The sequence below is a fragment of the Daphnia pulex genome, chromosome 10 (assembly GCF_021134715.1).
Source record: "Daphnia pulex isolate KAP4 chromosome 10, ASM2113471v1".
In the NCBI taxonomy this organism is placed as follows: domain Eukaryota; kingdom Metazoa; phylum Arthropoda; class Branchiopoda; order Diplostraca; family Daphniidae; genus Daphnia; species Daphnia pulex.
In genome coordinates, this window is record NC_060026.1 from 10,949,473 (window position 1) to 10,962,344 (window position 12,872).

At 43.2% G+C, this 12,872-nt stretch overlaps 2 protein-coding genes across 2 annotated transcripts; both read right to left on the reverse strand.

Annotated features, from left to right (window-relative positions):
* Window positions 1–2,762: 2,762 nt before the first annotated feature.
* LOC124203516 (putative uncharacterized protein DDB_G0272516) lies at window positions 2,763–3,505 on the reverse strand. Its single transcript, XM_046600190.1, has 2 exons — window positions 2,879–3,505; window positions 2,763–2,801 (listed from the first exon to the last, which is right to left on the reverse strand). The coding sequence occupies exons 1-2, from the start codon at window positions 3,503–3,505 to the stop codon at window positions 2,763–2,765; spliced, it is 666 nt and encodes a 221-aa protein (XP_046456146.1).
* Window positions 3,506–6,511: 3,006 nt separating this feature from the next.
* On the reverse strand, window positions 6,512–7,703 carry LOC124205035. Its single transcript, XM_046602325.1, has 2 exons — window positions 6,815–7,703; window positions 6,512–6,721 (listed from the first exon to the last, which is right to left on the reverse strand). Exons 1-2 carry the CDS (start codon window positions 7,686–7,688, stop codon window positions 6,606–6,608), a joined length of 990 nt encoding a protein of 329 aa, XP_046458281.1. The 5' UTR covers window positions 7,689–7,703; the 3' UTR covers window positions 6,512–6,605.
* Window positions 7,704–12,872: the final 5,169 nt, after the last annotated feature.

Genomic DNA, 12,872 nt, shown 5'->3' on the forward strand with positions numbered 1-12,872 from the left:
ATGCTATAACCTTTAGTAGATGTCTGATCCTACAACTGTAGGGCTATGAAGCTGCATTTTTAGGTGGAAGATGTTTAATAAGGAAAGAAGAAGGTATAAGGCTTTAGTCATGGTTTTGGTAACCTGAGAACAAAAACAGTTTTGGTTGGATAGGTTACAGTTAAAGCATACATCATCTTAAATTTCAAGTAGAAGGTAGGTTTAAGTATACAATCAAGACGGTTTTCAACATCGCGAGTAAATTCACATACGAATATTTCGTAGAATTTGCACAAAAGAAAATATATTATACATATTCAAAAATGAAGGCAAAACCAGCAAATTTGTCAGCTAGGTAAACATAACGAGTGACGTCTAGCGTAAAACAAATCAACTTCATGCTTATTTTTGTTGTCATTAGGCGATAACTGGTTCGATGCGTTGTGATTGTTGTCGTCTTTGAAGTCACTAATCATCAGATTTTAATCAAATATCACGTTCCGACTTAGGAGAATTTTTCTAGAGACAGGGTCCCATAGTCTTCACCATATCCTACCAGCAAGCAGTGAGTTGCCTTCGAGTCCAGCTTCTTTCTTTTGCAATCGGGAATATGGACATCGGCGCTACAGCCAATTACGCGAAGATTCTCGTTTTTTGGTCTCTTCTTGTAGAACAATCCATGAGGTGTCTTGGTGGACGAATAAAACGTAGTAGAACTAAACAGAGTGCGGTTCAGTATACGTAAATAGCGCTTTTCAAAAATTCTCCCCACAACTCCAGAATTGAATTTTCAGCTTTCTTAAACAGATTTTTTAGTCTGTTGCTTTTGATCTGTAAACTGCTTCGGGTTGATTCCATTGGTGTTTGGTTCATCCTTTCAGAGACACCATTCTGTTGAGGAGTGGAGAAATTGCTTGATTGGTGAAATATCCCGAAGGTGGGAAAAAAGTTGTCAAGGTAACCGTTGTCATACTCCAACGATAATAAATTATGCTATGCAAATTTATGCAGCCAAATTTAATTATGCAAATTTAAGGTAATTAGAGCGACGCTTACTTTTAAACATTATTTAAGTGCCAATATTCACCAGACAAACCTGTAAATGTAAAAATGTTCAAACAAGTACAATAAAATTGATTACGAGTTTATCAAACTTTAGCTCATTGGTGTTTTTGGAGACGCGAAGTATAGTAGATGGTATCAAATTACAGTTCTCCTAATTTACAATTTTCAGCCATTATTGCTCCATAAGTTCTTCATCTTTTTCACTATTCAACATTAAAAAATTCAATAACACACCTTTAGTGATACTTGGGGAACATCAAAAGCAGTGTGCTTTCAACGTCCAAAACTTGATGTGACAGAAGTAGAGTAGCAACGGCTAACGTATCCACGTCCATCTCGACACAGACATTAGTGTATACTCCGGGGTTGTTGACGACTAGTGTAGTTGTGGCATCTTCAATTTCCGTGACGAGCCGATTGTCATCAGCCTCTTTGCCACCCAGATCAGGACTTTCAGTCGGTAAACACCAGAGAATACAATTATTTCGAATTGTAAAAGGCGGGCGAAGAAGAGGTCGGCACCAAAAAGATTGGCATCGGAGGGCAAATTTCCAATAGGAATGTGGAAGTAGCGACACTGTTCCAGATTAGCGTCGAGGACGGTGTGTAAACGCAGGAAATGACGCAAGCAAACTTTTGAGCCCACTCTCTGCCAATCAAGCACAACGTATAAACCGTCGGGATCAGTACTATGGATGGGATCCAGCGGGAATTCGTCAAGTGTTTGAATTTGCGATGGGGAGACTGAATAGCCACAAAAGTTGGACCTCGTTTCTCATCTTTGTACGTTTGCAGTAAACGATTTATTTGACGGTAGACTTGGCGAATATCTGTTTCCACTTGAATTGAAAATGAACAGAACGAACGACAGAACGGGTGACATAACGTGAAAATTAAACAACTTTTTTCGGTGGTTTTAAAACAACTGCCTTTTCAAACCTTGCTTCTTGGCAGTCTTATTCAGATTTTTATATTCCTATCGTCGATCACGGAAGGTTCGAACGGTGTCAACATAAAAGCTGTTTTCCTACTCCGAAAACAATTGATTATTAAGTTTCGGTATTGGAACGCTATGTTAAAATTCTGAACCTTTTGACAAACTGTTTGTTGTCTCTCTTCAGTGCGCGTTACACGAACTTTCTTGTATGCTTTGCGGCAGTATTCGGACAAACGCTGCTTCTCTTTGGCCGACTGTTCTTCGCGGGGAAGTTGATGGAAAGCTCGTGTGGGCATCACCACGCCTAACAATAAATGATCATTTAATAAAATAGTATTCTAAAAAAAAATTAACAGTCAGTTTCCGCAAAAAAATGATCTTACCACATCCATGACATGTTACGTTAACACAGGGCTTCAGGTTGATTGAAAACACAGGATGCACAGACGCCTTCGTCTACCATCGCCGAAGGTTGGAGACGATTTGTCAAGATGATATTGGGAAACATAGCTCCACATACATAACTGGAGGAAGGTCTTGCGGTCCTCGGCGTTCATGCCCGACAGCACGTTGATGAAGCGTTGGAAGCCTGGGCTGTCGCGGGTGTACCCCAGCTTCGTCTCCGAGTAGTTGAGTATGTCCTCGCGCGTCCAGCTGGGACTCTGGTCGCCGCAGAGGAGCAGCCACAGTTCAGAGGGGCTGAAGCCGGCCAGTCGCGACATGGTGAAAACGTGGTTGAATTCCTAGCGGTGAATGCCTCGTTCCAGGCAAAATTTCGCCATCAGTTCCACGTATAATCCTCGCCATTTTCCAGCGTCACCTGACATTTTCAATTTAAATATTAAACATTTCATCTCCAAAACAAAAAAAAATAAAATAAAATCATTTATTTCCGACCTTGAAATTGACACCGCCGGAATGCAATTCAGCGTCAATGAATCCAAAAACTTTGGACAACTGGAAAACTGGAGCGTCAACACCAAATGTTCCAGGCGGCTGAGATTGTGGCGGGAAGATGGTGGCCGGCTTCTGGCTCTGCGAGATGTTGCTGATGCGGTTCTGACTATAGACACGCTCGTCGTCGTGTTGCTGTTCAACAGATTGCGATGGGCCAGAGCCAAATTGTTTGCCTGGCGGAAGCGATCCTCGTGACTGAGCGTTGGATCCGTCAGGATCTGTCGGCGACGAGTGGCCAGTGCTCAAAACTTGAGGAGGAATCGGCAGCGGGTCGGATCCACCACGGGTCGGATCTTCGTGCGAGACGATGCCGGAGAACCAGGGCAGCGATGGATCTCGAGGGCTGCTGCTGCCCGTCAACGGTCTGCCGCTGCCTCCAAGATCCTGTGAGAAGACTGACGACGTCATGGGGTTTTGCGTTTCCTGTTGTTGCTGCTGCTGCTGCTGAAGTTGTTGGGGAGGAGGTGGGGGCGGCTGCAGCTGCGGTGGGTGAAATTCATCCCGAAAGTATTTTTTATTCCGTTTGCTGTCGCTGACGACAATAGGCCGGGCATGAGACGTCGCCATGGCAAAATAATTTGAGGAAGGTGGCCGAGAGAGGCAAATCGACAAGACGGCAGTCCTGAAGTGCCTTGGCCAGGAAAACTCTCAGGAACCAGTAAAGCTGCTCGGCGTGATCATAGATGGCGCAGTACTGGAGCAACGGGGCCGGTAAGAGACCAAACGGCCTCTCTCTCTTCTTCGAAGAACGCCCGTGGACAGCCAAGTGCACGATTTGTCCAGGTTGATGGTCTTGAGGGCCGAAGATGTTTTGCCCGACAAGGTCGACGACACGAAGTGGTGGCTGCCGTCTGCTGCTGCTGTTTTTGCGTGTTTTTGTTGGGCGGTATCGGGATCGTACGAAGCCCCAATCTCAAATCGTATTGGCCTTCTGCTCCCAACCGGTATGAATTGGAACCTTCGTGACGTCAATCAAGCCGTTGTCAGTTGTGCAGCTCTCCCTTCACCGTTCCGTAGAGTTCCAATCCGCTGACGCTGAGGTAGTGCGTCTGTCCCGAGGCGTTTTTGTCCATCTGCTGAATGCGGATGTTGTTGCATCCTCGGGTCTCTCCGCATCCCGGGCGGCTCCAGGGGCCAAGTGGTCGTCGATCCGGGCTCGTTTAGGAAGCAGTCGTTGACGTGGATGAATAGGGTCGTCCACAAGAGTCCGTCTTTGGAAACGGAGGGCTGATTTACCGGACCGCGGGCGTGTCGCAGCGTGTAGGCCGTGGGCAGGAGGTGGAGGCCGAGATCCAGGGGGAACCTGCATTTTTTTATTGTGAAGTATAAATTAATTCCTGTTATTCATTTTTAGACCATGATTATAATTATTTGAAAATATTCGGCCTTAAAAGAATGACGAATTGATTGACGTCTTAAAAACTGAATTGTGGATGCGATCTTCAACAATCTTGCATATTAATCTTGCGTGATTTTTAGGTCTTACCGTCTTACTATGTTATTCTCTGTTATTCTAGTTAGTCTTGATTAGCTATAATTTTTGTGTCGATTAGCTATTAAAGCAGGGATAGTTTTCATTTGACCGTTTTAAATTTTAAATATTTCAGCATGTTTACAAAGCTAGAACTGTACTACTACTAGCTACTTTTCTCGCTACTTTTACTTTACAGAATTCTAAAGACATTTATTGGCAGCTAACTTAAGATAATTTTGTAGATAATTGACCGTAATTTGACGTCAAGCACATTTATGACACAAATTATAAACAAGGTGACGTAATTTTCTATTTTTTTAAGAACAAAAAACCCGTTGGCTTTTTATTAGTTTTATTGAAATTTGATCTGTCGACTCGACACCATTGTCACTTCTCAGATTTGAATTAGATTCACTACAAAACGCGAACGTCTAAAGTCGAATCTTTTGGCAAATCCGGATCGGTTCCAAGATGTCATAAATGTGGGAAAAAAAGGAAAACTGAATGAGAAAGAAAGAAATAAAAGGCAAAGCAGATTATCTTGTGGCCGTTTTTCGTTTACAAAATGTTGCCGCTGTTTACCAGCAGTTTGTATGCTTGACGACAGTTGATTATCCTTCCGCAAATCGTTACGCCGCGGCTGTTCAAGTTTGTACGTTGGATGGTGACATCGCAATCAAAAGTGGCATTTTGCAATGCTGTACTGTCGATTTTCAGGTTGGGACACTCGACAACCACCGGCAACTTCTCGGTGATGTCGTTGGAGGCCACACGACGACTGTCCGCATCTCCTTCCGATATGATTATTTTTAACTTCTCTGGCCTAACATCGAAAAAATGTATTTTTACGCCGTATTCCTGTTCCAGACTCTCCACATTTTGACGCCTTCGGCCAACGACACGGCCATAGTCCTGATTCAAAATGTTCTTCAGAAGAATAAGGTTATTACCGATTTCTGTTAGTTTACATCATCGGCGATAATGACGAAATCCTCGGCCGGAGTCTCTTTAGGTTGGCGCGTCAAAAACTGGCTGGTGTCCATTGGAGTCAGTTCAGGGATCGGTTTCTTGCCATTCGTGCGGTTTTTGGGACTTCTAGGAGCCTGCTGCGCTGAGACTGGACGAGACTTTTGTGTGCCAACCAGTTCGGATAGCTGCTGGACAGTACGCTTCACCTTGGCAACTTCTTCTTCCAGTTCCGTGATCCGCCGGTCTTTAGATTGATCCACACTCAATGATTCCATTTTAAATTGAGTTTCGAAGGCCGTATCGTCAGCACAGGTTACTTTTGGGTGTTGTACGTTCCGTTCCCTTCCGGCATCAAGTTCCTCCCGGAGATGGTTCGATTTCGACTGTGCGGATTGCATTTGCTGGGATAATACTTGATTCTCCTTTATAAGACGGTCGATGAGCTCAGTCATGGAATTTAGATCTTTTTTTACTTCGTTTAGAGTCCTGTCTACTATATGTCTCTGTTTTTCATCCGTGGTGTAGGTGGTGAAGACTTCTCGGAAGTGTTCCAGTATTTTACACATGACAGGGATGTGGCCGTACTCTTTCTGGAAGTCAGCGTTGGTTATGGGTTTGAATTCAGGTTCTGGAGAGTTGATTTCCAATTTATCCATTTTAGGAATTTAATTAGTTTCAGCTATAAACTGAATTCACCGTTGAAACTGTTGGATGTTTACCTCTGAATTGAGTGGTCCTTATATGCACTTCAGTATGAGACTCTTGAGTAGCAAGTAACCAGAGGAGGTCATTTTCATTAATATTGGATTTACGCGCGATTACACGCGCTACACGACCGTGCTCACGAAAGAGAAAAACGGTTACTCCGTCGTCACTTGGTCATTACCATTTTTATTTATCATTGTGATTTGTGAAAAACAGATGGGAACAAGCCTAACCGCTAATGAGTATGCTATTTGCATACCAGAAAGCTTTGTTTTTACTAGCTATCCAACTCCACAAATGCAAGTCTATGAAATGAGCCAAGGGAAACGATGCAAGTTATCCAACTTGCGCTGCTGCCCCGAAAGAGAAATAGAACCAATTTTCTAAATAATTTTTTATTTCGGGAATTTCTATTCTACAGGTGAAAAACGAGTGAGTTCAATCATTTACAACTGAAAGAAACGTCATATCAAAAAGGGGGATATTCCCCTGACCTACCAAAAAATAGGCAGAAAACATTTAATTCACATCATTTAAAATATCTGATAGCGCTTGGGCTAATTTCGGATCACAAGCACGAACAAGTACTGCCGGCTTGAAAGACGTGACGGCTCCTTCAGATGGCATGGATTGACCTGCAAAAGCTTAGGTGCTTAAGCTCTCTCTCGGAACATTTATTAACGATGAAAAAATCTAACTCCTCTCTCCGGATGTTCATTAAAACTTTCCTTCGACATAGTCTCCGTGATCGTCATTGCTATGGTCGTAACCCGCTGCGTGTAAATCAGGCTCGTCGTGCACATCAGATTTCTCTGCATACTGCTTCGCTTCGGAAAACATCGATTGGAATTCAAGCGCAGCGTCAGTAGAGCTGAACTGGGCACGGAAAGTTCTGTGCACAGATTCCTCAGACAAATAATCGATAGCCGACCATACGCACTCTTTGTTATCAACCTTTAGCTCAGTCTCAATAGCAATGACATTGTCACAGAGCAACTGCTCATTTACATCTTCGACAACGATCCTCGCACACAACATCTCATCGTCATACACAATTTTAAGATTGCCGGTTCCTAAAAGCACCCATTTCTTGTCGGTCTGACCACCTTCCAGGGACGAGAGTGTGCAGCGCTTCTCGAACATAATGGACTCCTCCAAATCTTCATATTCTTCTTCATCTTGATCTTCTTCAACTGTTTCTTCATCTTCACCTTCTTCTTCCTCTTCTTCTTCGGCGTCATTTGTTGCACCTGTCACTTCCGGTTGAGGAGTAAAAGTAGGTAGAGTCTCTCCAGGTTTCATGGCTTCACAGCAAGGGCATTTTAGCACAGTAGCATCATTGCGCGCAAAGCATCCTTGGCATTCCCAAGAACCTTCTTTTAGAGTCACAGCTAGAGTTGAAACAATGTTTGACTCGGCCAACGTTGGCTTTACTGCGGTCGTGTTCTTCTTTAACGCAGCTTGGCATTCCTCAAACTTAGTTTTAAAGAGAGTTGCCTGATCTTCTGTCTTAAAGCGAACCAAAGTAGAGGAGGACTTTGACGAAAAATTAGAAAAAATTTTCTTTGGTGCCGCTGAAAAGGCATTGCCATTTTGGACCATTTATCTCCAAGCCAACTCCTCTACTGGATTTTGGCTGTTGCCGCGCTCGCTTTGGTTGGGCATACAAAAAAGTTTTGCTGGAAGTGGCTACAGAAAGGATGGAGTTTTTCCATGGGCCTTTCTGGTTGTTGTCGTCGTCGTCGTTCCCCACAAAATCCCCCACAACATCCTCAAGCGGACGAAGTGGAATTGCCGCCACTGCCGCCACAGCAAAATGATTTACCGGGGCAATTGGCTGCGATCCCGCACCCACAAACCGCTCCGATTGAGGTAAATATTGATTTTGATTTTAAAAAAACTGTATTAATTTAAATTTTTTGTACAGCAGCCACTAATGGAACGGGAAGAGGCTCCAACGCCAATTCCCACGGTCCTCGAATTTTTGAACGAAGCGGACAAATTTATGGATGGCTGGAAAAAACGTCTATCGCCAATTTCCACCTAAGCCTCAAGCTTGCGTGGTTTATTTCTATTGTCTGCCTCGTTTCTCATGCCATGTCTCATGCCATGTCTCTCGTTTCTCTTCTCATGTCTACCCCATTGTTTCTTTCTCGTTTCTGCTTTTGTCTTCCTCGTTTCTTTTATATTAATAACCCAGTTCCCTCTCAATAGGAAAAGTAAGAAAAAGAAGAAGAGTCTAATCACTATGTCTAATCGCTATAGCTATCACTATAGCTCATTTCATGGAGAGAAAAGAGCCCTGAAATCTCCACACAGCGAAAAAAAGAAGAAGACTTTGACTCGAATCTCGTTTTTATATAAGATGGCGCTCACGTGTTTTTCAATGTTAAAAAAAAAGAGACGGATAGATGTGATAGTAAGTATAGAAAAGAAGGGGAGACCGCCGCTTCTTCTCTGTAGACGGCCTTTTTTTCCATCCTCTTTGCAAAAGGCCTCCCGCTGCAAAAAAAAAGTCTTGTGTGCTTATAACACACACACACAGACCCACTGGTGTGTTCTGCGCGACTCTCTGCCCCTCACGGACACGCCCACGGACACAAATGGGATACGGATATGAATACGGATAAGGATAAGGATACGGACACGGCTACGGTCACCACGGACTCGCACACGATTTCAACAAAATTTCAACACAATCACTCCACAGATTTTAATTGATTGATATGATTTTCAGGTTTTGGCATTTCAGTCGTTCCGTCTTGGAGGTTTAGACACGTTTAGATTGGTCGATTGTTGATTTAAGAGTGGAACGTGTGTTATTCTGATAAGAATGACTGAAACTAAACCTGTCAGTCAACATATTGAAGATTGCGAACCAAAAGATTGTATTTTTCCAACAGACAAATGTGGTAGTTGCGGGAAATTTTTTCAATATTATGACGCTGGGGGGTAAGTAATTATTAAATTTTTGGTCTTAAAATGTCCCATTCAAGTTTTTCGTTGTTCTATAATGCCTTTCCCTACGCCAGCAATTGTAAAAATATATCCCTCCAATACAATTTACATGGTCAGCAGTGAGACTGCCCATCACATCCTTAGTGGTGAGCCTGTGAAAAATGATGAGCCCGAGAAAAGAGAAAACCCCTGTGGTGACCCCTCTTCAGGAAGACCACCAAACAGGCGCAACAAATGTGATGTAAGTTGGCCCAACATAATTTTGTAGAGATAACAATTTTCTAACATTTTCTAAAAAATTTTCAGATCTTGTTTTGCAACATTCCTAAGAATGTCTGCAAAGATGACCCAATGGAATTGTTCAAAACATGCGGGGCAATCTTGGCTATTCAGCTAAATTTTCACCTTGGATACGGGTTAATTCAATTCTTAAAGAGCGAAGCACTCGCTACAACGGTACGTTCGCAACCAAATGTTGTGAAATAACTGAAAATCGAAACGAATCGTTGAGTACGACTGAAATGTATTTGGCTGTTGCCAACTCGTTCGACCTATCGAGAGCGCGTCCAGACTCGTACAGCCTTTTCTTACATAATTTCTTAGTTTCTTCCTTATCCCACCAGGGGGAGGGGCGAGCGAGACAATAGAAGGGGGAAGGAAAGAGACGTTGCCAGGTATTACCCAACATTCGGCCCTTCCTGACAATAAGATTTTGTTGTTTTGATTCCGGAATCCACAGACAGTAATTAAATACACAACGAGAACCGAACAAAAGGGGGTGATCATAAAACCGAGCGACAGATTATCGTAATACAATTGATGGAGCAGAGTGCGTGAGAAAAACAACAAAATGAATAGAACGAACAAATGAATAAACTGGATTTTGAAATCAAACACGTTATCGACCATTAGATTAAGACGGACGACCAGAAATAAACAGCGCGACATTTGAAATTAACATAACAAATCGGCACAACGGGTATTAATAATAAATGAAATTATTGTCGTTATTGATTGGTCGAGCCGCTCTTCCTGCTCGAGAGACAAATGGAGTGTGGCGTTTCGGCACAAATTGTTGATTCTCGATGCTGGGCTCGGACGGTTGATTCTCGATGCTGGGCTACAACGGTTGATTCTCGATGGGCCTGGATTCATTAGGCGTGATTCCAATTTCGTCGGATTCCTCGTCACAGTTCTCATATTCTTCGCTATACGGGCACCATTCCGTCTCGCGTCGTACAGAATATCGCCTGATTTGACTGAAGTGTGCATTGAAACGGCGCCAAAGTCGTTTTCTTCGGAAACACGGTAAATCTTCGACTGCATAGCATGTAGGTGATACTTTGCGGTAGACTTGTTACGGCCTAACGAACCGCGGGATGAATTTCTTCGTGGTATTTTTGGTTTTTAGGCGCCGGGCAATTAGAACTAGTTCTCCGATCTGGAAGTTTGGGTCAGTTTTCCGGAAACGATCATAATTTAGCTTACTCTTTTTCTGGCGGATAATGATCAGTCGGCGAGCCATTTTTCTCCAACGTGATACCATCTCCACTCGTTCTTCGTGCGTAAGAGGTGTAGATGGTGGCCAAGGAAATGCTGACTCCATGGACATAACTGCAGGTCTACCAAAGACTAGTTCAAATAGGGTGATTTCTGTTGTCGACTGTTTTGGCGTATTGATGAAGAACAAAGCCCTCGCGATTCTTTCTTCCTTGTCAGAATGGTCAAAGTTGAAGAATGCTGCAAGTGTTGTAGCTATGAACTATTTATCCTCTCGACCAGAGGTTTCTGGATGCTCTGCCGAAGCCTGTACATGTTTAATTTTCCAATTTCTTACAGAAAGCGGAAAAAGCAAAGGAGGTGAAGCACGGCCCTTTGTCGGATATTATTCTAGTTGGCGTTCCATGATGTAGGAGAAGAGCTTCCTCTAGGAAAGGCAATACTTGGTCGACTCCTTTACTAGCCACGGGGCGGGCTTCCATCCATCTAGAAAGATAGTCGATGCAGACTATGAGGTGCTGATTTCCAGGAATAGTAGTCTTTAACGGACCGAGATGATCCATGCCCAATGTCTGGAACATTTCACGGGGTGGCGGAATTGGCCGGAGCTTCCCTACCGCTAATCTGACGTGGGGTTTAAACGTCTGGTAGAAATGACAGGACTATACGTAACTTTTAACAGTCGATGCGATTCCTTTCCACCAAAATCGTTGACGAATTCGAGCCAGATTTTTCTCTACTCCCATATGACCTCCATCTGCTGAGTCGTGACACTCCTCGACGATGACGACGACGACTAGGCAATCGTGAAGGTAACATTTAAAACAGTTTTTATACCTTCAGATGGCAACGGTGATTTAGTTTCCTTTTTCCAGTTTGACGGTTTTGAAATGAAAGGAGGCCGACGCTTGAAGACTTATGTTAACGTCCGAAAAATGTGCCTATATGTGGGAAACATTCCCAAGTCCAAGGGTAATGTCGAGATTAAGTAAGAATTCAGTTTTGGTTCGAGCTTACGCCTTTCCGAATCTGGAACGTGTGCGAAAGCTTTGGTGCCGAAGACTCGAAGATGAGATACGTCTGGCTTCTTGGCATGCCAAATTTTATAAGGCGTTACTGTTGTGTCATGATGAAGCGTCCGTTTAAGGGTGTAAATTGTATAGCTGATGGTAGCTGCCCACAGGTAGAGGGTATATTCTTGGCATGTAACTCAGTTCGGGCACCTTCCACTGTAGTTTGATTATCGCGTTCAGATACGCCATTCTGTTGTGGTGTATGAGCTGCATATATTTGGTGAAGAATACCTTTGGTGGAGAGCCATTTCCGGAAAGAGTTACTTGTTTACTCGCCCCCATTATCTGAGCGAAGTATGCGAGGGCACTGTCGAGTATCAGTAAACATCTTTTCGACGTATTCTTTAAAACCTCGTTCGATCTCGGATTTATTCTTCATAAAGTATGCCACTTTGTATCCACTGTAGTCATCTTTGAATATGACATATTACAGTTTTCCGTTTTGAGTCGCTACTTGAAATGGACAAACTAGGTCTGAGTGAACGATTCCTCCAACTTGTCCAGCTCTGGTTCTTCTTTTTGGGAACGGGAGACGTGACATTTTGCCGATTATGCAGGCTGTGCAGTCTTCTTTGTGTGAGGTGCTTCCCACGACGTTTAGGACTGTGAGCGCCTTGAGTTTGATTATTCGTTGCATGGTTGCGTAATTCACCTGGGCGAATCGTTCATGCCATATGGCGAATGTTGTTGCATTTGTACTGGAGAACACGTGTCTGGGCTCATACCCTGATAGAAATGTGACCTGTCTTCTATCTCTATGTATTGATCACACCAAACAAGAATCATGAGACACTTACATGAATGGGGAAAATCCTGAGTAATGATGAGACACGAAATATATAAGAGAATTCACACAGAGTTTAGTCCAGTGGAGTCACAGACTCTGCTGTTGAGAGAGTGCTATAAGCAACCAAGTAGCGAGGCAGTAACACGGAGCGATACAGAAAGAAGGGGGTGCTAAAAAGCAATTAGGGTTTGGCAACCCAGTATACATTTTTTTCTTTGTCAACAGTATTCCTTATTCTCCTGCCCCTGATCTGACGTGTTTCTCAGAGTTCGGACAGCAGAGAAAGAATTGATCCGTGATGCCCAATTACCTGAATAATTTGAATTTTGTAATCCATAAATTCCATATTGGTCTTTGTTTTCAGAAAGGCCAATATTTTTCATGGGGAAAAATGAAATTGATAGAGAATTATCCATAAACAAAATTATATTTAAAAATTAAATTTTGTTGTTGGAAATAACTTTGTTT